We start from the raw sequence: 25,114 nt of genomic DNA, 5'->3' as shown, positions 1-25,114 counted from the left end.
AAAGCGGGTTATATCCATGATGAGTCCTCTTTCTATCTCTATGACAACAGGCACAACTACATCAAGTTTTTTTTTAAGTTGTCAAAATGCCATGTGCATCCACTTATAGCAGTGGATTCATAACAACCTAACCATTACAAAACTTTGATTAGATCAAATAAGCCTCACGTAGCCTCACGATTAGACCTCATTTTCCCCCCGAAGTTCCCAGTTGTCTTAAAAGCAACATTAGGGACCAGAGTTTTTTCCTGGTCAGCTCACGTGGGCAGAATTTTTTCTTTTCTTCAGTAGGCTACCTAACTAGCTAGATTGGTTTGCCATTTTATAGGCTCTAAGATATAGAGCAGCCCACATTTTGTGAGCATGGAGAGGCCAGGGATAGCCAGACTAGTAAATTGGGCTAAGGAACAGAAGTTGGGTATTGGAGAAAGGCCCTCAGTGCGTGTTCTGCAAACAATACAGCGGATGAAGGCATGCATGAGTGTGGTGATTGGATAGATGTGGTTATGGACAGCGAGGAAGAAGAAGAGCCGAGTGCAGAGGGAAGATGTGTGTTCAGGAAGAATTGTACCAAGTACAAACCGTACCCTGCTGTCTTTGATGGCTCAGAAATTGAACCTGACGAGCATGAGGATGAATTACCTGTGGTGGCAGGTGTGGTGAAGACCTCTGAGTATGAGCCTCACCCCGATGGTCATGCAAAGGATCACCATGGAGAAAGTGGATCCCTGCCTTTTGGCTGACCCATATGTAGTCTCAGGTTGGGTAGAAAAGATTTTGGGAACTGTTAAATCGGTGAAGGTAGCTCGAAGTGGACTTGTTAGGATTTGTCAGTTATCCCATGAGAACTTTTGTGCTGAACCCACTAAGGTGTTTAAGATGCCAAGCTTATGGTCAAGTTGCAGCAGTGTGTAGGATGGAGATTCTGAGATGTGAGAAGTGTGCAGGAGGGCATGGGATAAAGGAATGCGTAGTATCAGAGGTGAAAACTGTATGTGCCAATTCTGGGGGTGCCCATGTTGCTGGGGATCAGAAGTGTTCATGCAAGAGAGACAGGTTGAGGTTGCCAGGGTCAGAGTAGAACAGGTGTCATATGCTGCGAGGCAGTGAAGAGAGTAGGGGATGATGGGTCAAGGGTGAGTAGTAGACCTAAGCCAATACAGAGTGATACAAATTTCTGCTTCAGTAAAGTTAGCTTCTTAGCACTCTCTTGCATGAACACTTCTGATCCCCAGCAACATGAGCACCCCCATAATTGGCACATACAGTTTGCCATGGTTATCAACTGTACCGCAGAAATGGAACGTAAATCACATAAAATATATGTTGCGGTGGCAGCTGCAGAGAAGTACTTGGGTGTAATGAGGTTTTACTGCAGAAGAGTTACAAGGTGTGTTGAACGAAAGACTTCTGTCCACCCAGGCTGTCTGCCTGGTGTAGGATCAGTTAGGGTCAAAGTAGTGGAATGAGGTGGTGTTTATTTTTATGATTTTAGTTGTTTTGAAATAGTGATCTATGGTGTAGGGTTAGTTGGTGGTGCACATTTTTCCTTTCCCCCTTCCTTTTTATTTTTGTTTCACGAAATATAACGTGCTCGACCACACACTCCCGCACAGTAGATGGCGGCATGCACAAACAAAATGTGCGAACTCCATGATACCGATGAACAAGAAGAAGCAGCTAGCTAGCTAGATCACACAAACTCACGGTTTCCCTCAAGTGTAGGGTGTGGCAGGAGTCGAACTGTAAGGTTAGCTAACTATTCAGTCGGTGTCATTCAAATAAGGTCGGAGTCTTGTCCTCCTCTGCCTCAACCCTCGTCGCAGAACAGAATGGCGTCTACACTAGCAAGGCATTTCAGCAGGATTTTCCAATTGACGTTACATGTCCAAAGAAAATCTGTTACGTTTTCCGGTGAGTAGTTAGCTACTATAAAAGTTTGATTAATGTCGCAACTATTAAACGTATAATTATTCCAGTCATTCATAAACAACTTATTACAGGTGGCGGGTGTCGCTAACGTTAACTTTACAACCAAAGTACAGTGAACAAAGTAATAGCTAGTTACCTAAAGCAGAGATTCCTTTTCTAATATATCTGCCTAAAGCTAGCTAACGTTAGAGGCTATCTATCTAGTTAGCTAACTTTAGCTTACTGTAGCTAATAGCTAAATGCATAACGAAAAACATTGTTACTGGCAAGCTAACGAGACAGATTTTCAAAATAATGAATGTTTCTACGAAATCACTGCTTCAAAAACCAAGTCGGTAAGCTATCATTTTCCTTCCCTACCATCATTTCCTCTTCTCCTTATCTCATTTCCTAGCTCCCTTTTTCTAGATACATTTCCTAGCTCCCTTTTTCTAGATACATTTCCTAGCTCCATTTTTGTAGATTCCTTTCCTCACTCCCTTTCCTCATTACCTAGCTCCCTTATCCTACTGTCCTAGCTTGTTTTCCTTACCTCCTTCCCAATGATTAACCACATCCAGTAGAAAGGGAGCTAGGCAAGGACGAAAAGAGAGAGGGGAAACGAATCTAGGAAAAGAGGGTAAATGAATAAAAGGGAGCTAGGACATGTGGAAAGGGAGTGCGGAAAGGAATATAGGAAAGAAAAGGAGTTCACACATACAGTACCAGTCAAAAGTTTCGACACCTAGTCATTCAAGGGTTTTACTTTATTTTTACTATTTTCTACATTGTAGAATAATAGTGAAGACATCAAAACTATGAAATGACACATGGAATCATGTAGTAAACAAAGTGTTAAACAAATCAAAATATATAATTTTTTTAGATTCTTCAAAGTAGCTGTTGCCTTGAGAGCTTTGCACACTTGGCATTCTCTCAACCAGCTTCACCTGGAATGCTTTTCCAACAGTCTTGAATGAGTTCTCACATGCTGAGCACTTGTTGGCTGCTTTTCCTTCAGTCTGCAGTCCAACTCATCCCAAACCATCTTAATTGGGTTGAGGTCGGGTGATTGTGGAGGCCAGATCATCTGATGCAGCACTCCATCATTCTCCTTCTTGGTCAAATAGCCCTTAAACAGCCTGGAGGTGTTGGGTCAAACAGCCCTTACACAGTCTGGAGGTGTGGGTCATTGTCCTGTTGAAAACAAATGATAGTCCCACTAAGCCCAAACCAGATGGGATGGCGTGTCGCTGCAGAATGCTGTGGTAGCCATGCTGGTTAAATGTGCCTTGAATTCTAAATAAATCAGACAGTGTCACCAGCAAAGCACCATCACACCACCTCCACCATGCTTCACGGTGGGAACTACACATGCAGAGATAATCTGTTCACGTACTCTGCGTCTCACAAAGACACACCAGTTGGAACCAAAAATCTAATTTGGACTCATCAGACCAAATGACAGATTTCCTCTGGCTAATGTCCATTGCTTGTGTTTCTTGGCCCAAGCAAGTCTCCTTCTTATTGGTGTCCTTTAGTAGTGGTTTCTTTGCAGCAATTCAAGCATGAAGGCCTGATTCATGCTGTCTCCTCTGAACAGTTGATGTGGAGATGTCTGTTACTTGAACTCTGTGAACCATTTATTTGGGCTATTGATGTGGAGATGTCTGTTTATTTGAACTCTGTGAAGCATTTATTTGGGCTATCTTCTGTATACCAGCCCTACCTTGTCACAACACAACTGATTGGCTCAAATGCATTAAGAAGGAAATCATTTGTTGAATTTAACTTTTAACAAGGCACACCTGTTAATTGAAATGCATTCCAGGTGACTACCTCATGAAGTTGTTTGAGAGAATGCCGAGAGTGTGCAAAGCTGTCAAGGCAAAGGGTGGCTACTTTGAAGAATCTCAAATATAAAATGTATTTTAATTTAACACTTTGGTTAGCACATATGGAATCATGTAGTATTTCCTAGTTTTGATGTCTTCACTATTATTCTACAATGTAGAAAATAGTAACAATAAAGAAAAACCCTTGCATGAGTAGATGTCTAAACTTTTGAATGGTACGTTATGTGGAAGGAATTAGCCACGGCCAGCAGAGGAAAGGAATCTAGAAGGGATGTGCATCGTGCCCTTTCAAGATGAATCGACACATATCTAGATGGGATATGATACAGGAACAATACGTTTTAGTTTGAAACGATTCGGTTTGATTAGAGAACGAATAAATGCGATTTGATGCTCTAACATTTTCATAAACACATTTGTCCAATTTAAATTTAATATCTGCTTCTGATGGAGCTCATGAGCTGGGCCTCTGAGCTGGATCTGTCTGAGCTGATGTCAAAAAATCAAATTTTATCACATGCACCGAATACAACAGTTGTAGACCTTACCGTGAAATGCTTACTTACAAGCCCTTAACCAACAATGCCGTTTTAAGAAAAATAAGACTTAAGAAGATATTTACTAAATAAACTAAAGTAACACAATAAAATAACATTAACAAGGCTATATACAGGGGTTAGAGGTAAATTGAGGTAATATGTACATGTAGGTAGGGGTAAAGTGACTGCATAGATAATAAAATGTAGCAGCAGCATACTTTTTTTTTTTTTTGTCAATGTAAGTAGTCCGGTGTAGACATTTGATTAGCTGTTCAGCAGTCTTATGGCTTGGCGGTAGAAGCTGTTAAGGAGCCTATTGGACCTAGACTTGGCGCTCTGGTACCACTTGCCGTGTGGTAGCAGAGAGAACGGTCTATGACTAGGGTGGCTGTAGTGCCTTGCATTTGGAGCAGTTGCCATACCAGGCGATGATGCAACGAGTTGGGATGCTCTCAATGGTGGAGCTGTAGACCTTTTTGAGGATCTGAGGACACATGCCAAATCTTTTCAGTCTCCTGTGGGGGAATAGGTGTTGTCGTGCCCTCTTCACGACTGTCTTGGTGTGTTTGAATCATGATAGTTTGTTGATGTGGACACCAAGGAACTTGAAGCTCTTAACATGCTCCACTACAGCCCTGTCGATGTGAATAGGGGCGTGCTCGGCCATTCTTTTCATGTAGTCCACGATCATCTCCTTTGTCTTGATCACATTAAGGGAGAGGTTGTTGACCACACTGCCAGGTTTGACCTACTCCCATAGGCTGTCTCATTGTTGTTGGTGATCAGGCCTACCACCGTTGTGTCGTCTGCAAACTTAATGTTGTTGAAGTTGTTTTGGCCACGCAGTGGTGGGTAAGCAGGGAGTACAGGAGGGACTAAGCATGCACCCCTGAGGGGCCCCGTGTTGAGGATCAACATGGCGGATGTGTTGTTTCCTAGCCTCACCTCCTGGGGGCGTCCCGTCATGAAGTCCAGGATCCAGTTTCAAAGAGAAGTGTTCAGTCCCAGGATCCTTAGCTTAGTGATGAGCTCGGAGGGGACTATGGCGTTGAACGCTGCGCTCTAGTCACTGAACAGTATTCTCACGTAGATGTTCCTTTTGTCCATATGGGAAAGGGCAGTGTGAAGTGCAATTGAGATTGTCATCTGTTGTGAGCCATGACCAGCCTTTCAAGGCATTTCATGGCTACAGATGTGAGTGCTATGGGGTGATGGTCATTTAGACAGGTTACCTTGGCTTTCTTCGACACAGCGACTATGGTAGTCTGCTTGAAACATGTAGGTATTACAGACTGGGTCAGTATGTTTTGTTCGATAAAGTTCATATTTATATCCAAAAACAGCATTTTACATTGGCGCGTGATATTCTGAAAATGTATTCCCACCAAAACGTCCGGTGAATGTGTACATCAATTTACAAAAATACTCATCATAAACGTTGACAAAATACACAATTATTTTAAGAATTATAGATAGACTACTCCTTTGTGCAACCGCTGTGTCAGATTTTAAAATAGCTTTATGGAGAAAGCACATTTTTCAATATTCTGAGTACATAGCTCAGCCATCACGGCGAGCTATTCAGACACCCGCCAAATTCGGGGCAACCTAAACTCAGAATTAGTATTAGAAATATTGCATTACCTTTGCTGATCTTCGTCAGAATGCACTCCCAGGACTGCTACTTCCACAAGAAATGTTGTTTTTGTTCCAAATAATCCACATTTATGTCCAAATACCTCAGTTTTGTTCGTGCGTACAGATCACTTATCCAAAGGCATAACGCGCGAGCGCGGAACGAGAGACAAAGTCAAAATGTTCCATTACCGTACTTAGAAGCATGTCAAACTCTGTTAAAAATCTATCTTTATGGTATTTTTTTATGTAAAATTGCGATAATATTCCAACCGGACAATAGCATATTCATTCAAGAAGAAAAAGGAGGGGCGTGCTTGCGGGACCGAGCATATCCAATCCCTTTGTTGCCAGGCAGACCACTCAGTAACTGAGCTCCTATACTCTGCCCAGTGACAGGAAAATGCTCAAACCACTTTCTGAAGGCTTTAGACAGCCAATGGAAGCCTTAGGAAGTGCAACGTCACCCCACAGACACTGGAGCTTCGATAGAGAATCAAAAGAACTACAATTCTCTGACTTTTCACTTCCTGCTTGGATTTTTCTCAGGTTTTTGCCTGCCATATGAGTTCTGTTATACTCACAGGCACCATTCAAACAGTTTTAGAAACTTCAGTGTCTTCTATCCAATCTACTAATAATATGCATATTCTAGTTTCTGGGCCAGAGTAGTAACCTGTTTAAATTGGGTACGTTTTTCATCCGGCTGTGAAAATACTGCCCCCTAGCCCAGACAGGTTAAAGGGCTTACTCTCATCGGCTACAGAGAACATGATCACACAGTCGTCCGGAACAGCTGGTGCTCTCATGCATGGTTCAGTGTTGCTAGCCTCGACGCAAACATAGAAGGCATTTAGCTTGTCTGGTAGGCTTGCGTCACTGGGCAGCCCGCGGCTGGGTTTCCCTTTTATAATTCGTGATAGTTTGCAAGGCCTGCCACATCCGATGAGCATCAGAGCCGGTGTAGTAGGATTCCATCTTAGTCCCGTAATGACGCTTTGCCTGTTTGATGGTTCGTCGGCGCGCGTAGCGGTATTTCTTATAAGCAGTTGCCATACCAGGCGATGATGCAACCAGTTGGGATTCTCTCAATGGTGGGTTTGTCTGGGTTTGTGACCCGCTTCTTGAACGCGGCAGCTCCAGCCTTTAGCTCAGTGCGGATGTTGCCTGTAATCCATGGCTTTTGGGTGGGATATGTGCGTACGGTCACTTTGGGATGTCGACAAATGCTTTTATTAATGAAGCCTGTGAATGATGTGATAAACTCCTCAATGCCATTGGATGAGTCCAGGAACATATTCCAGTCTCTGTTAAGGTTGTCATGATACTGGGATACCTGATTTTCCATGGAACAAAGGAAAACACACAGCAGACTTTACTCTTTGGTCCTTTAAAAACCTATGTAAATATATTGTGTTCTTGGAAAATAAACATGATTCTGGGTGACACATTAGGCTGCTTGTTTCCAACATTAGGACTGTTTTCCTCAAGAAATGTTGTCCACTTCATGTTTTGCTTCCTTGCCACGATACCTCGGAGTATCGTAATCTGGTATCGTGACAACCCAACTTCTCTGCTAGCGAAACAAGCTTAGCATCCGCTTCATCGGACCACTTCCGTATTGAGCGCTTCAGATTTGGTCAGATTTTCCAAATGGAGGGCGAGGGAGAGCTTTGTGTGTGGGGGAGGTGTAAAGGTGGTCTAGTGTTTATTAAAAATATTTTTACCTCTAGTTGCACAGGTGACGTGCAGCCTTAAAATCACCGGCCACCAGGATCGCAGCCTCTGGATGAGTGTTTTCTTGTTCGCTTATAGCCCTATACAGCTCATTAAGTGCGGTCTTAGTGCCAGCCTCGATTTGTGGTGATAAATGGACAGCTATGAAAAATATAGATAAACTCTCTTGGTAAATAGTATGGTCTACAGCTTATCATGAGATATTCTAACTCCGGCAAGCAGAACCTCGAGACTTCCTTAATATTAAAGATCGCGCACCAGCTGTTAACAGACACACACTTCCTCCCTTGAGCTTTCCCGACGCTGCCGTTCTGTCCTGCCGATGCATAGAAACGCCAGCTAGAATATTATCCATGTCCTTGTTTAGCCAAGTTTCAGAGTAACATAAAATATTACAGTTCTTCAGGTCCCTTTTGATAGGACGATCTTCAACGGAGCTCCAACAGTTTGTTCTCCAGTGTTTGTACATTCGGCAATAAAACAGATGGTAAAGGCGTTTCCTTTGCTCGCTGCCGTAGTTTCATCAGCCAGCAGCATACCACCCTGCAGCTAGCTAGTTAGTTACAAGTAGCTACCTTGCTAGCTATTGCTAATGCAAGCCTGCAGCTAACTTGGCTAACTCGCCAGCAGCTATTCATCAGTTGTCAGTATTATGACACTTTCAAGACAACTCATCACTTGGAAACTATTTGTATGAAAATGAGCTCTGAGTTTCCCACTTGGAAAATATCAGAATTGACCAATAGGAGGCGCTATGCAAAAAATACATTTTTACTGAGTTTCCGAGTTGTTTTGAAGCACCGTTAGCTAGCTAGTCAAAACAGACCATGATTAGTCAAAGGTGTGACAAGACCAGTGTTGTTCGAGACCACCTAAAGTGAGACAGACCAAGACCGGGGGGAACATATGGATTCTATAGCCATTCAGAATGGTGGAAAAATGTATTCAGAGGGCGAATAGTCACTCTTCAAATTATCACTAACCATGGTCTGTAAATATATATACAGACCATGATACAAATGTACAATTTCCCCCAGTCTTCTAGGGGAGCAAGGAAATTCTGAAGAGCGTGACAAGGTTTGAGGATATGTTTCAACAAAAGTAAAGGACAATAATGTTATGTAGAAAAGCCCAGGTTTTAATGGGCTATAAGATATAAATGTCATGAAATGAGTGTGGATCTCTGGCTTGGCACAGCACTTATGCGCTGACTGAACAGGGGCTGATAATTCAGATTTTTTTACTCCACTGGGGCCTCATTTAGAAACCTTACATAACTACAAAATATGCCCCAAAACGTGTGTGTGCCAGTTATCATGCAGAAGTTGGCATTTATGAAAATGTATCTTGACGTAAGAATGTGCTTATCCTCCCACAATCTTTAGACCATTCATACACACAGTTTCTAGTGGTTGAGGTATTACATTTCAAGAATGCAAAAGTAGCCTAGTAGTAGCCTTGGGCAAATGGGAATATACAGTATGATGACACGCTTAATCATTAAAAAAAGAACAGGTAGCTAAATATAATAAGATGCTATCATTTGCCTTTAGGGAGAAGAGCAAAAATCTAGGCCTATATATTTTTGGGGGATTCTAAAATTAGAAATGGTCACATTTCAATTTTGTAGTCACATATTTCAACATTGCAGAATAAATTCCTCACCTTTTCTGACTCATGGTGTTATACTTGTGAAATACACTGAACAAAACTATAAATGCAACATGTAAAGTGTCCCATGTTTCATGAGCTGAAATGATCTCATAAATGTTCCATATGCACAAAAAGCTTATTTCTCTAAAAAAAAAATCCACATTCCGGTTTGAGCGTTTCCCCTTTGCCAAGATAATCTATCCACCTGACAGGTGTGGCATATTAAGAAGCTGATTAAACAGCATGATCATTCCATAGGTGACCCATTGTGCTGGGGACAATAAAAGGCCACTCTAAAATGTGCAGTTGTCACAACACAATGCCACAGATGTCTCAAGTTTTGAGGGAGTGTGGAATTGGCATGCTGACTGCAGTAATGCCCACCAAAGCTGTTACCAGAGAATGTAGTGTTAATTTCTCTACCATAAGCCGCCTCAAAGACATTTTAGAGAATTTGGCAGTACGGCCATGTATATGGCGTTGTGTGGGCGAGCAGTTTGCTGATGTCAACGTTGTGAACAGAGGGCCCAATGGTGGCGGTGGGGTTATAAAATGGGCAGGCATAAGCTACGGACAACAAACACAATTGCATTTTATCGATGGCAATTTGAATGGACAGGAATAGCTTGACGAGATCCTGAGGCCCATTGTGAGTCCATTTTTCTTTTAAGGTATCTGTGACCACCAGATGAATATCGGTATTCCTAGTCATGTGAAATCCATAGATTCGGGCCTAATGAATTTATTTCAGTTGACTGATTTCCTCATATGGCCATGATGAGTTCATATTCACAAAGTAGCCATTCAACAAATTACCATGCGCATCTCATTTAATTGGGCCTATTCGATAAGCTGTTATTTGTTTTTGTTTTATGCATCTGAAAGGGAGCACGGTTTATAACACAGGCCAGCAGTCTTCAGAAATGGGGCACGCCGATATTTACAACGGTTATAAATTAGGCCCCTGGTCTCGACTGGTCTTGGGAAGAAATCACGAGTTCTCACTGGACGAGTAAAAATGCATCCGAGACCCTCTATCTCGAGACTGGACTACAACACTTGACAAGACGCATACAAATTGGAACATCAAACAAAACCATTGTAAAAGCACCATCATCTCCAAGTCACACCGGCATGGCTAGCTGTGTCATTGAGTGAAATCATGTATTTCAAGATTGACCCAATGGTTTGGGGGAAACGTATGCGAATTGTTGTAATGTTTCTGTTTTCCAGGAGTGAGACACAAGTCGTCTACAGTGCAGTATGCGACACGCCCTGACCTGCCGAAGCTAGCCTATAGAAAAGTGAAGGGGAAGAGCCCAGGTGTAGTCTTCTTGCCCGGGTTTGCCTCTAACATGGGGGGGAAGAAAGCAGAAGCCCTTGAGGAGTTCTGCAAATCACTAGGCCACGCTTACATAAGGTAAATTAGCTATAGCGTTTTCAGTCATGAAAACTAGAGCTGTCTGATCTCTCTCTACAATCATGCATGTGCGTATGTCATTCCTTGAATTGGTCAGGACTTGTTGCCAATTTTTTGTTGTTTGTTGTTGTTGTCTGCATTGCTCTCATTGAGTTATAGGCTGCTCATATCATGATGATGTAGTCTGTTGTCTTTCCCAGGTTTGACTATACAGGCTGTGGGTCATCTGAAGGTGAAATGGTAGACGGCACTGTCGGCACTTGGAAGAGGGATGTTCTATATGTATTGGACGAGCTTGTGGAGGGGCCACAAGTAAGGCGCTCCTCTCTGTTTCTATGATGAGATTAATTGTAGTCAGCCAGTGTAATACAAAGTATTATTACCTGAAATAGACCTGCACAGACTCATGTATAATAGTGGGATGGTAGTTTATGTAAAACTGTTAAAGATTGCAGTGTGAATTGACTACCGAGTTAGTAATAAACGTAGCCCTGATGGCCATGTGGAGGATATCAGATTATTATACCTCTACTTGTCCTGCAGAAGCCTTTGGTTCCTCCGTACATGCATCATTTACACTAGGGATATCCGTGCTATCATTGGAGGGTAAGTTCTGACCTAGATAATTATTCTGGTGTTGCAGATTCTGGTTGGCTCCAGTATGGGTGGCTGGCTGATGTGCCTGGCAGCCATAGCTCGTCCAGAAAAAACTGCGGCCATGGTTGGTATCTCTACAGCAGCTGACCACTTTGTAACTGTCTTCAATACACTTCCTATTGAGGTGAGTCAGCATTCAGTCAGCCATCTTGAGTTGTCAATAACCTTAAGGCTCTACAGACCACTTTTCCCCTCATGACTGACACTTGATTAAATGGATCATATCAACAAACTGAAGGAGGGTTCAAAAGAAAGGGAACAAAAAATCCTTAATTCTGAAGCGCATGCAGTTAGTATTGAAAGAACAAAATTCAGATGGCATTATAATTAAAACATCTTTCCTGAACTTTTTTAAATGGTTGCCATCTTAGATAATGTCTCCACCTAAATCTAATTCAAGAATTTTGTCTAAATGCCACCTGTCTGTCATTCTAGGCGAGGAAGGAGATTGAAGAGAAGGGGCAGTGGGTGGTTCCTACCAAACACAACGAGGAGGGCTCCATCACGTTCACCACAGAGTTCCTGAAGGAGGCAGAGCAGCACTGCGTTCTGCAGAGCCCCATTCCAGTGACCTGCCCGGTGAGGCTCATCCATGGGATGAAGGACCAGGATGTGCCCTGGCACATCTCCATGCAGCTAGCCGAACGTGTGCTTAGCAATGACGTTGACGTCATCTTGCGCAAGCATGGCCAGCACCGCATGGCAGAAAAGGAGGACATCAAGCTCATAGTCTACACCATCGATGACCTAATAGACAAGCTGACCACTTTGGTTTGAGTGGCCAAAACTGGACAATGCTATGGGTGACACCTACCACCCCGATCCCAACTCCTGCACTCCGACTGCTCTGTTCCTGATGCGTTACAAAATCGAGGTGCTACTTTACAAAATACATACTGTGAAGAAAAGGAGCTCTTACACTTTCTCCTGGCTCTCTCCATAGCTTTTGTTTTTACTGGTGCCATGCCACTTTGTTCACACTACTCCCAAACTTCTTGGGATTTCTGTGAAGTTTATTTATTCTCACCTTGTGGTCTGATAGTGATTTCGTTAAACCGTTAATGAGTAGGGCTCACTCCTATTACAATAGCACATCCGGTACAGGTGTGTTACGTCCACCTGTGAGCAAACATTTATTTTCTCCGCTGTCAATTTTACTCCCAACAAATACAAGTGTAATGGGCAGTTGTGCCTTTATGTATGCATGTGAACTTAAAGACGAATAGGAGGCAGCAAATGTCACTAGTATTTTAGGCACTTCACTATGTAACATGTCTCCAGCAGAATAGATTTCTAGGAGGGGGTGGTGGTCTGTGAAGAGATCAGTTGGAAAAATGACTTCAACTGTACTGTATGATTCTCATGCTGATTCCCATGCACTGCTCATTTCCCATGCTGTCTGTATTTGCGCTTTTGGTTCCATTGCTGAAAGAACATATCTATTTTCGTATTGATTTGTCCATGTCATTTGACTTTGCACACAAGGTCAGAACAGAATATTGACTGCATGACAACTCATGTATGAGGAACTTTATGTAGATTCAACTTATGTCGCTCGGGGTTACTTTCAATGTTGGCTCAGTTCATATGGGTTTTGTTGCTAGTGGGTCCTATTCCAAAATGACACAGATCTCATAAACGATTGAACAGTATCATCATGAGATGTTAGTCTGGTTTGAGTGACTGGGAGTTGTTAGGTGAAAAACATTTCCGTGTAGGCAGCAGCCCGTGTTCAGATTTTCCTGTTTAGTGTAGTAAACATTCCGTTTTGCTTGTTAAAGCCAGGTTTTTCTGGTTGGTTTCCAACCATCTCACAATCTAGATCCTAAATGTATAATCTTGTGAACTAAGTTTATTTATGACATGTTCCATATCACAGTTAAATGTTTATAGGTGATGTCACTATGTGGCAGAATTGATGGGCTAGTTCACGGAAACACTACGGTTATATGTTTATTGATGATAACAAGCAATACCATCTGACGCTTATGCCAATAAATAAAGTACCAAAATGTATGGATCTGTCTTTTTCAGATAGGTATGAGATTAACAAACCAATCTGAAAGGTTTCATTTCAGTTTTTCTTTTTTTAAATTAGCCATTTCCAAAAGGTTATGAAGTGTATCTTATTTCTTAACATATACACCGAGTATAACAAACATTAGGAACACCTTCCTCATATTGAGTTGCACCCACCCTCCCCCCTTTTGCCCTCAGAACAGTTTAAATTCGTCTGGGTATGGACTCTACAAGGTGTCGAAAGTGTTCCACAGATATGCTGGCCTCCAATGTTGACTCCAATGCTTCCCACAGTTGTCAAGTTGGCTGAATGTCCTTTGGGTGGTGGACGGTTCTTGATGCACACGAATGTGAAAAACCCAGCAGCGTTGCGGTTCTTGACACAAACCGGTGCGCCTGGCACCTACTACCATACCATACCCCGTTCAAAGGCACTTAAATATTTTGTCTTGCCCTTGCCCATTCCCCCTCTGAATGCACAGTGTATTCGGAAAGTATTCAGACCCCTCGACTTTTTCCACATTTTTTTACGTTACAGCCTTATTCTAAAACTGATTTAAATAAAAAATCTCAGCAATCTACACACAATACCCCATAATGACAGTGTTTTTTTTGTGTGCAAATGTATAATAAAAAAAGACACCTTATTTACGTAAGTATTCAGCCCCTTTCCTTTTTCCATTGATCGTCCTTGAGAGGTTTCTAGAACTTGATTGGACATTATTTGGAAAGGTGCAAACCTGTCTATATGAGGTCCCACAGTTGACAGTTCATGGCAGCAAAAACCAAGCCATGAGGTCAAAGGAATTGTCCGTAGAGCTCTGAGACAGGATTGTGTCGAGACAGATCTGGGGAAGGGTACCAAAAAATGTGCAGAATGGAAGCTCCCCAAGAACACAGTGGCCTCCATCATTCTTAAATGGAAGAAGTTTAGAACCACCAGGACTCCCTAGAGCCGGTCGCCTGGCCAAACTGAGCAATCGTGGGAGAAGGGCCTTGGTCAGGGAGGTGACCAAGAACCCGATTGTCACTTTGACAGAGCTCCAGAGTTCCTCTGTGGAGATGGGAGAACCTTCCAGAAGGACAACCACCCTAAGCACACAGCCAAGACAACGCAGGAGTGGCTTCGGGACATGTCTCTGAATGTCTCCCTGAACCCGATCGAACATCTCTGGAGAGACCTGAAAATGGCTGTGCAGCAACGCTCCCCATCCAACCTGACAGAATTTGAGAGGATCTGCAGAGAAGAATGGGAGAAACTCCCCAAATACAGGTGTGCTAAACTTACCCAAGAAGATTCAAGGCTGTACTCGCTGCCAAAGGTGCTTACACAAAGTACTGAGTAAAGGGTCTGAATACTTACAGTACCAGTCAAGTTTGGACAAACCTACTCATTCCAGTTTTTTTTTGTTTACTATTTTCTACATTGTAGAATAATAGTGAAGACATTAACTATAACACACATGGAATCATGTAGTAACCAAAAAAGTGTTAATTCAGAATATATTTTATGTTTGAGATTCTTCAAAGTAGCCACCCTTTGCCTCTGACAGCTTTGCACAACCTTGGCATTTTCTCAACCAGTAGTCACCTGGAATGCATTTCAATTACCAGGTGTGCCTTGTTAAAAGTTCATTTGTGGAATTTCTTTCCTCAATGCGTTTGAGCCAATCAGTTGTGTTTTGACAAGGTAGGGGTGGTATACAGAAGATAGCCCTATTTGGTAAAATACCAAGTCCATATGGCAAGAACAGCTCAAATAAGCAAAGAGAAACGACAGTCCATCATTACTGTTTAGACATGGTCAGTCAATCCGGAAAATGTCAAGAACTTTGAAAGTTTCTTCAAGTGCTATGATGAAACTGGCTCTCATGAGGATCGCCACAGGAAAGGAAGACCCAGAGTTACTTCTGCTGCAGAGGATACGTTCATTAGAGTTACCAGCCTCAGAAATTGCAGCCCAAATAAATGCTTCATAGAGTTCAAGTAACAGACACATCTCAACATCAACTGTTCAGAGGACACTGCGTGAATCAGGCTTTCATGGTCGAATTGCTGCAAAGAAAACCACTACTAAAGGACACCAAGAAACACGAGCAATGTACATTAGACCGGTGGAAATCTGTCCTTTGGTCTGATGAGTCCAAATGTAATATTTTTGGTTCCAACCGCCGTGTCTTTGTGAGATGCAGAGTAGGTGAATGGATGATCTCCGAATGTGTGGTTCCCACCGTGAAGCATGGAGGAGTGGGGGTGCTTTGCTGGTGAAACTGTGATTTCTTTAGAATTCAAGGCACACTTAAACAGCATAGCTACCAGCATATGTGGGAACTCCTTCAAGACTTTGAAAGGAAAAGCATTCCAGGTGGAGCTGGTTGAGAGAATGCCAAGAGTGTGCAAAGCTGTCATCAAGGCAAAGGGTGGCTACTTTGAAAAATCTAAAATATATTTCGTTTTTTTTAACACATTTGGTTACTACATGATTCCATGTGTTGATGTCTTCAGTATTATTCTACAATGTAGAAAATAGTACAAATAAAGAAAAACCCTTGAACGAGTAGGTGTCAACTTTTGACTGGTACTGTATGTAAATGTGATTTCAGTTTATTTTATATTAGCAAACATTTCTAAACAGTTTTTGCTTTGTCATTATGAGGTATTTTGTGTAGAATGAAAAGGGGAAAAAAACGAATCAGTTTTAGAATAAGGCTGTAAACTTAACAAAATCTGGAAAAAGTCAAGGGGTTTGAATACTTTCCAAAGGCACGGTACAGAATCCATGTCTCAATTATCTCAAGGCTTAAAAATCCTCCTTTAACGTGTCTCCCCCTTCATCTACAGTACACTGATTTGAAGTGGATTTAACAAGTGACATCAATCAGGGAACATAGCTTTCACTTGTTCAGTCTGTCATTAATGTTTTGTATACTTGTGTACTTGCTTTCAAGACTGAAAGGCTTGTCCTTTTACAGTAAAAAAAGCAATTAGTTTACATTAGGTAGAATCAAAGTGTCTGTACAGGGTCTCTACTATGTGAGCTTCAGTGCTAGACTTGTTTTTAAGAGATGGCGAGCACCAGCCCAGCCAGACAAGTTTCTGTGAAAGGCCTAATTCTATCTGAGCTCTAGCACAGAAACAGGTTGCTACAGTACCTTGCAAGCTTAATGGTATTCATTCCTTAGGGATTTCTGCAAGCCCTGTGAAAGAAAGTCCTGTCCCCTTGACATCTGTTTGTGAGATTCTGGAGACCAGAGCCTCTCACTCATGCCACAGAGCAACAGCTTCAGGTAAATCTCACTTATTTCTGCTACTGTTACCAGAACTCCCTTATAGATCTTTAACAGATTATACACTGCTCAAAAAAAATAAAGGGAACACTTAAACAACACATCCTAGATCTGAATGAAATAATCTTATTAAATACTTTTTTCTTTACATAGTTGAATGTGCTGACAACAAAATCACACAAAAATAATCAATGGAAATCCAATTTATCAACCCATGGAGGTCTGGATTTGGAGTCACACTCAAAATTAAAGTGGAAAACCACACTACAGGCTGATCCAACTTTGATGTAATGTCCTTAAAACAAGTCAAAATGAGGCTCAGTAGTGTGTGTGGCCTCCACGTGCCTGTATGACCTCCCTAAAACGCCTGGGCATGCTCCTGATGAGGTGGCGGATGGTCTCCTGAGGGATCTCCTCCCAGACCTGGACTAAAGCATCCGCCAACTCCTGGACAGTCTGTGGTGCAACGTGGCGTTGGTGGATGGAGCGAGACATGATGTCCCAGATGTGCTCAATTGGATTCAGGTCTGGGGAACGGACGGGCCAGTCCATAGCATCAATGCCTTCCTCTTGCAGGAACTGCTGACACACTCCAGCCACATGAGGTCTAGCATTGTCTTGCATTAGGAGGAACCCAGGGCCAACCGCACCAGCATATGGTCTCACAAGGGGTCTGAGGATCTCATCTCGGTACCTAATGGCAGTCAGGCTACCTCTGGCGAGCACATGGAGGGCTGTGCGGCCCCCCAAAGAAATGCCACCCCACACCATGACTGACCCACCACCAAACCGGTCATGCTGGAGGATGTTGCAGGCAGCAGAGCGTTCTCCACGGCGTCTCCAGACTCTGTCATGTCTGTCACGTGCTCAGTGTGAACCTGCTTTCATCTGTGAAGAGCACAGGGCACCAGTGGCGAATTTGCCAATCTTGGTGTTCTCTGGCAAATGCCAAACGTCCTGCACGGTGTTGGGCTGTAAGCACAACCCCCACCTGTGGACGTCGGGCCCTCATACGACCCTTATGGAGTCTGTTTCTGACCGTTTGAGCAGACAGATGCACATTTGTGGCCTGCTGGAGGTCATTTTGCAGGGCTCTGGCAGTGCTCCTCCTGCTCCTCCTTGCACAAAGGCGGAGGTAGCGGTCCTGCTGCTGGGTTGTTGCCCTCCTACGGCCTCCTCCACATCTCCTGATGTGCTGGCCTGTCTCCTGGTAGCGCCTCCATGCTCTGGACACTACGCTGACAGACACAGCAAACCTTCTTGCCACAGCTCGCATTGATGTGCCATCCTGGATGAGCTGCACTACCTGAGCCACTTGTGTGGGTTGTAGACTCCGTCTCATGCTACCACTAGAGTGAAAGCACCGCCAGCATTCAAAAGTGACCAAAACATCAGCCAGGAAGCATAGGAACTGAGAAGTGGTCTGAGGTCTCCACCTGCAGAACCACTCCTTTATTGGGGGTGTCTTGCTTATTGCCTATAATTTCCACCTGTTGTCTATTCCATTTGCACAACAGCATGTGAAATGTATTGTCAATCAGTGTTGCTTCCTAAGTGGACAGTTTGATTTCACAGAAGTGTGATTGACTTGGAGTTACATTGTGTTGTTTAAGTGTTCCCTTTATTTTTTTGAGCAGTATATATATATATATATATATATATATATATATATATATATATGTATATATATATATATATAGTTGGAGTCAGAAGTTTACATACACCTTAGCCAAATACATTTAAACCTAGTAAAATTCTCTGTCTTAGGTCAGTTAGGATCACCACTTTATTTAATGAATGTGAAATGTCAGAATAATAGTAGAGAGAATGATTTTTTCAGCTTTTATTTCTTTCATCACATTCCCAGTGGGTCAGAAATTTGCATACACTCAATTAGTATTTGGTAGCATTGCCTTTAAATTGTTTAACTTGGGTCAAATGTTTTGGGTAGCCTTCCACAAGCTTCCCACAATAAGGGGTGAATTTTGGCCCATTTCTCCTGACAGAGCTGGTGTAACTGACTCAGGTTTGTAGGCCTCTTTGCTCGCACACGCTTTTTCAGTTCCGCCTACAAATTTTCTCTAGGATTGAGTTCAGGGCTTTGTGATGGCCACTCCAATACCTTAACTTTGTTGTCCTTAAGCCATTTTGACCCAACTTTGGAAGTATGCTTGGGGTCATTGTCTATTTGCAAGACCCATTTGCGACCAAGCTTTAACTTCCTGACTGATGTCTTGAGATGTTGCTTCAATATATCCACATAATTTTCCTACCTCATGATGCCATCTATTTTGTGAAGTGCACCAGTCCCTCCTACAGCGAAGCACCCCCACAACATGATGCTGCCACCCTCGTGCTTCACAGTTGGGATGGTGTTCTTCGGCTTGCAAGCCTCCCCCTTTTTCCTCCAAACATAACGATGGTCATTATGGCCAAACAGTTCTGTTTTTGTTTCATCAGACCAGAGGACATTTCTCCAAAAAGTACAATCTTTGTCCCCATGTGCAGTTGCAAACCGTAGTTTGGCTTTTTTTATGGCAGTTTTGGAGCAGTGGCTTCTTCCTTGCTGAGCGGCCTTTCAGGTTATGTCGATATAGGACTCGTTTTACTGTGGATATATACTTTTTTACCCGTTTCCTCCAGCATCTTCACAAGGTCCTTTGCTGTTGTTTTGAGATTGATTTGCACTTTTCGCACCAAAGTACGTTCATCTCTAGGAGAGCGAATGCGTCTCCTTCCTGAGCGGTATGACGGCTGCGTGGTCCATGATGTTTATACTTGCGCGCTATTGTTTGTGCAGATGAACGTGGTACCTTCAGGCATTTGGAAATTACACGCAAGGTTGAACCAGACTTGTGGAGGTCTACAATTTGTTTTCTGAGGTCTTGGCTGATTTATTTAGATTTTCCCATGATATCAAGCAAAGAGGCAAGGAGTTTGAAGGTAGGCCTTGTAATAAATCGTCCAATTGAATCAAATGATGTCAATTAGCCTATCAGAAGCTTCTAAAGCCATGACATAATTTTCTGAAATTTCCCACGCTGTTTAAAGGCACAGTCAACTTTGTGTATGTAAACTTCTGAACCACTGGAATTGTGATACAATGAGTTACAAGTGAAATAATCTGTCTGTAAATAATTGTTGGAAAAATTACTAGTAGATGCCCTAACCGACTTGCCAAAACTATAGTTTGTTAACAAGAAATTTGTGGAGTGGTTGAAAAACGAGTTCTAAGTGTATTTAAACTTCTGACTTCAACTGTGTATGTGTAATACATATATATATATATATATATATATATATATATATATATATATATATATATATATATATATATATATATATATATATATTAAAAATATTTTTTTAAACATTAGGTATCTGGAAGTGATGGTTGAAAGCTGTTAGATGTTGCATATTCAGACATCAAGTGTTACTGTTAGTTTATATATTTTGGTTGTTCTGCAGTGGTATATTGTACCACTCAATGATTAGCAAGGTTTGTTGGGCAACAGAGGCATATTTTGGCTTCATGGAGATAATTTTGTTACATAAGATCAAAGTTCAGACAAATGTAAATTGGTTTTATATTTATTAAATGATGGGCCATTTTTAAGTATAGACTTTTTGTAACAATTATTTAGCATTTTTAGCTTAAAAATTAGGGCCTTTGGGTTATTAATAAAGGCATTGATTTTATTTTTATTTATTTTTTTATTTCACCTTTATTTAACCAGGTAGGACAGTTGAGAACAAGATCTCATTCACAACTGCGACCTGGCCAAGATAAAGCAAAGCATTATGACACAAACAACAACACAGAGTTACACATGGAATAAACAAACGTACAGTCAATAACACAATAGGAAAGTCTATATACAGTGTGTGCAAATGGCGTAAGAAGGTAAGGCAATAAATAGGCCATAGTAGTGAAGTAATTACAATTTAGCAAGTTAACGCTGGAGTGATAGATGTGCAAGTAGAAATACTGGAAATACTGGTGTGCAAAAAAGTAAATAAAACAATATGGGGTTGAGGTAAGTAGTAGGATGCGCTATTTACAGATGGGCTGTGTACAGCTGCAGCGATCGGTAAGCTGCACAGATAGCTGATGCTTAAAGTTAGTTAGGGAGATATGTCTCCAACTTCAGAGATTTTTGCAATTCGTTCCAGTCATTGGCAGCAGAGAACTGGAAGGAAAGGCGACCAAAGGGGGTATTGGCTTTGGGGATGACCAGTGAGATATACCTGCTGGAGCGCGTACTACAGCTGGGTGTCGCTATGGTGACCAGTGAGCTGAGATAAGGCGGAGCTTTACCTAGCAGAGACTTATAGATGACCTGGAACCAGTGGGTCTGGCGACGAATATGTAGCGAGGGCCAGCTGACGAGAGCATACAAGTCACAGTGGTGGGTGGTATATGGGGCTTTGGTGACAAAATGGATGGCACTGTGATAGACTGCATCCAGTTTGCTGAGTAGGGTGTTGGAGGCTATTTTGTAAATGACATTGCCGAAGTCGAGAGCCGGTAGGATAGTCAGTTTTACGAGGGTATGTTTGGCAGCGTGAGTGAAGGAGGCTTTGTTGTGAAATAGGAACCCGATTCTAGATTTAATTTTGGATTGGAGATGTTTAATGTGAGTCTGGAAGGAGAGTTTACAGTCTAGCCAGACACCTAGGTATTTGTAGTTGTCCACATATTCTAAGTCAGAACCATCCAGAGTAGTGATGCTCGTTGGGCATGCGGGTGCGGGCAGCGATCGGTTGAAGAGCATGCATTTAGTTTTACTAGCGTTTAAGAGCAGTTGGAGGCCACGGAAGGAGTGTTGTATGGCATTGAAGCTCGTTTGGAGGTTTGTTAACAGTGTCCAAAGAAGGGCCAGATGTATACAGAATGGTGTCGTCTGCGTAGAGGTGGATCAAAGGAATCACCCGCAGCAAGAGCGACATCGTTGATATATACAGAGAAAAGAGTCTGCGCGAGAATTGAACCCTGTGGTACCCCCATAGAGACTGCCTGAGGTCCGGACAACAGCCCTCCGATTTGACACACTGAACTCTATCTGAGAAGTAGTTGGTGAACCAGTCAAGGCAGTCATTTGAGAAACCAAGGCTGTTGAGTCTGCCGATAAGAATACTGTGATTGACAGAGTCGAAAGCCTTGGCCAGGTTGAAGATGGCTGCACAGTACTGTCTTTTATCGATGGTGGTTATGATATCGTTTAGTACCTTGAGCATGGCGGAGGTGCACCCATGACCAGCTCGGAAACCGGATTGAACAGCGGAGAAGGTACGGTGGGATTCGAAATGGTCAGTGATCTGTTTGTTAACTTGGCTTTCGAAGACTTTAGAAAGGCAGGGCAGGGTGGATATAGGTCTATAACAGTTTGGGTCTAGAGTGTCACCCCCTTTGAGGAGGGGGATGCTGCGGCAGCTTTCCAATCTTTAGGAATCTCGGACGATACTAAAGAGGTTGAATAGACTGGTAATAGGGGTTGCAACAATGGCGGCAGATAATTTTAGAAAGAGAGGGTCCAGATTGTCTAGCCCAGCTGATTTGTACGGGTCCAGGTTTTGCAGCTCTTTCAGAACAACTGCTATCTGGATTTGGGTGAAGGAGAAGCTGGGGAGGCTTTGGCAAGTAGCTGCAGGGCAAGTAGCTGGCAGGGGATGCAGAGCAGTTGGCCGGGGTAGGGGTAGCCAGGAGGAAAGCATGGCCAGCCGTAGAGAAATGCTTAATGAAATTCTTGATTATCGTGGATTTATCGGTGGTAACAGTGTTTCCTAGCCTCAGTACAGTGGGCAGCTGGGAGGAGGTGCTCTTATTCTCCATGGACTTTACAGTGTCCCAAAACGTTTTGGAGTTAGAGCTACAGGATGCAAATTTCTGTTTGAAAAAGCTGGCCTTTGCTTTCCTAACTGACTGAGTGTATTGGTTCCTGACTTCCCTGAAAAGTTGCATATCACGGGGACTATTCGATGCTAGTGCAGTCTGCCACAGGATGTTTTTGTGCTGGTCAAGGGCAGTCAGGTCTGGGGTGAACCAAGGGCTATATCTGTTCTTAGTAGTACATTTTTGAAAGGGGCATGCTTTTTATTTATTTTTTATTTATTTCACCTTTATTTAACCAGGTAGGCAAGTTGAGAACAAGTTCTCATTTACAATTGCGACCTGGCCAAGATAAAGCAAAGCAGTTCGACAACATACAAAAACACAGAGTTACACATGGAGTAAAACAACATACAATCAATGATGCAGTAGAATTTTTTTTTACAAAAATTAAATAAATAAATAAATAAAAAATAAGACTATATACAATGTGAGCAAATGATGTGAGATAAGGGAGGTAAAGGCAAAAAAATGCCATGGCTTATTTAAGATGGTGAGGAAATTACTTTTAAAGAATGACCAGGCATCCTCTACTGACGGGATGAGGTCAACATCCTTCCAGGATACCCAGGCCTGGTCGATTAAAAAGGCCTGCTCGCAGAAGTGTTTTAGGGAGCGTTTGACAGTGATGAGGTGTGGTCGTTTGACCGCGGACCCATAGCAGATGCAGGCAATGAGGCAGTGATCGCTGAGATCCTGATTGAAAACAGCAGAGGTGTATTTCGAGGGCAAGTTGGTCAGGAAAATATCATAATATCTATGAGGGTGCCCATGTTTACGGATTTAAGGTTGTACCTGGTGGGTTCATTGATCATTTGTGTGAGATTGAGGGCATCTATCTTAGATTGTAGGACTGCCAGGGTGTTAACCCAGTTTAGGTCACCTAACAGAACGAGATGGTAAGTGATCCATGCAGTTACAGGTGAAAAAGTGGACTCAATACTAATGAGAGTTGCTGTGTCACCTGCAACAAAACCCATTTTGTTTTAGTGGTTTACACAACTGTATTTATCTTATCTTATATCTTATTTAATCAGGTCAGAAACAAATGGCTGGTCTGCAGCAATCTCAAGGATACTGTATTTAATAAATTAAATACAGTTTTGAACAGAAAAGTGCAAAACTAATATTTTGAGCAGGCATTTTCGCTGCTCCGTTCATGAAGGAAGAGGAAGCAAAGCGATTCATCAGACACAGCTTCCCTGTGGCTCAGTTGGTAGAGCATGGTGTTTGCTATGCCAGGGTTGTGGGTTCGATTCCCACGGGGGGCCAGTACAAAAAAATATATGTATGTAAAGTACATGAAATGTATGCATTGCTCTGGATAAGAGCGTCTGCTAAATGACTAAAATGTGTATAAAAAGAATGTGAAGAGACAATCGGGATACTGGGATCATAACCAGTGGGGTTACACTATTGAAGAAAGGTGCCACATCTATTGGTGTATTTTATGTATGGATTTAGGATTTTGTATTGCTTTTGACAAGTCCAGGCGTTCTACCTGTGTAAATGTATGCGTTTGTTTGCATGCACATGATAGTATTACTCTCTACCCAAGGCCAATGAGTACTGGACAGCTCTCCGAACAGATGCTCAGTATTACATGGATATGGGACACCTGATGTTCAACCACTCTGTGGCTATGTGAGTCTATTAAGACAACTGTTACCATAGATAGCAGCAATGACACTAAAAGCATTTAACAAAGAGCACAGCTTACATACCGGTAATGTGTAACTCTGCTATTGACGTGTTTTTAAATAGTCTGATTGCATGTATTTCCAGTGAAAACAACAGGCTCTATATGGAGATACTGCGGAACGCTTGTTCTCACCTTGACAAGCAGACGGTGACAGATGGTCAGTAGAGGAACTGTGGAGATGCTCAATAGCCACAGTATCATGGATAGAAATGGATAAAAATTATCAGTGGGGGTGGATGACTACAATCACTTAGCTAAATGTGCTTTCTCTACAGTGCTGTCCTTGATGTGAGAGTGTGATTGCACTATGTATTATCCTTATTCTGTCCAAATAAACATTTAAAAAAGGAAAATGCATATTACATTTTTGCACGTGCATGATTGGTTTTTGCATGGACATGTTTCATATAACATGGGCTTCTGTAACTTTGTGAAATGCATGTAAGAATATAAACTATTGTATACGAATAATAAACAGGGTTGAGGTGTAAGTCTACTTGCTAGACATGCAGTGCCTTCAGGAAGTCTTCACGCCCCTGGACTTTTTCCACGTTTTGTGGTACAAGGTGGGATTAACATTTATGTAATTGTAAAAAAATATTTGTCAATGATCGACACAAAATACTCTGTCAAAGTGGAAGAAAAATTCTAACATTTGTAAAAACAAAATAAACAAACTAGATTATGTAAGTATTCTAACATGTCAATGCATGTTAGAATCACCTTTGGCAATGAATACACCTGTGAGTCTTTCTGGCTAAGTCTCGAAGAGCTTTGCACACCTGGATTGTACAATATTTCCACATTC

At 42.3% G+C, this 25,114-nt stretch overlaps 1 protein-coding gene across 1 annotated transcript; it reads left to right on the top strand.

Annotated features, from left to right (window-relative positions):
- The first annotated feature begins 1,641 nt into the window (after positions 1 to 1,641).
- Positions 1,642 to 13,424, top strand: LOC106603051 (palmitoyl-protein thioesterase ABHD10, mitochondrial). Its single transcript, XM_014196187.2, has 5 exons — positions 1,642 to 1,914; positions 10,565 to 10,751; positions 10,952 to 11,063; positions 11,395 to 11,532; positions 11,844 to 13,424. The coding sequence occupies exons 1-5, from the start codon at positions 1,833 to 1,835 to the stop codon at positions 12,183 to 12,185; spliced, it is 861 nt and encodes a 286-aa protein (XP_014051662.1). The 5' UTR covers positions 1,642 to 1,832; the 3' UTR covers positions 12,186 to 13,424.
- Positions 13,425 to 25,114: the final 11,690 nt, after the last annotated feature.

This window comes from Salmo salar, chromosome ssa04 (genome assembly GCF_905237065.1).
Source record: "Salmo salar chromosome ssa04, Ssal_v3.1, whole genome shotgun sequence".
NCBI classification, from domain to species: Eukaryota; Metazoa; Chordata; class Actinopteri; order Salmoniformes; family Salmonidae; genus Salmo; species Salmo salar.
This window is presented reverse-complemented; position numbering and strand designations above follow the sequence as displayed.

Bases quoted from the DNA above. Each gene is read 5' to 3' on its own strand.
- LOC106603051 (XM_014196187.2), top strand. From the start codon at position 1,833: ATGGCGTCTACACTAGCAAGGCATTTCAGCAGGATTTTCCAATTGACG. The intron at 10,752-10,951 runs GTAAATTAGCTA...TGTCTTTCCCAG, and splicing joins CTAGGCCACGCTTACATAAG to GTTTGACTATACAGGCTGTG. The intron at 11,533-11,843 runs GTGAGTCAGCAT...CTGTCATTCTAG, and splicing joins TCAATACACTTCCTATTGAG to GCGAGGAAGGAGATTGAAGA.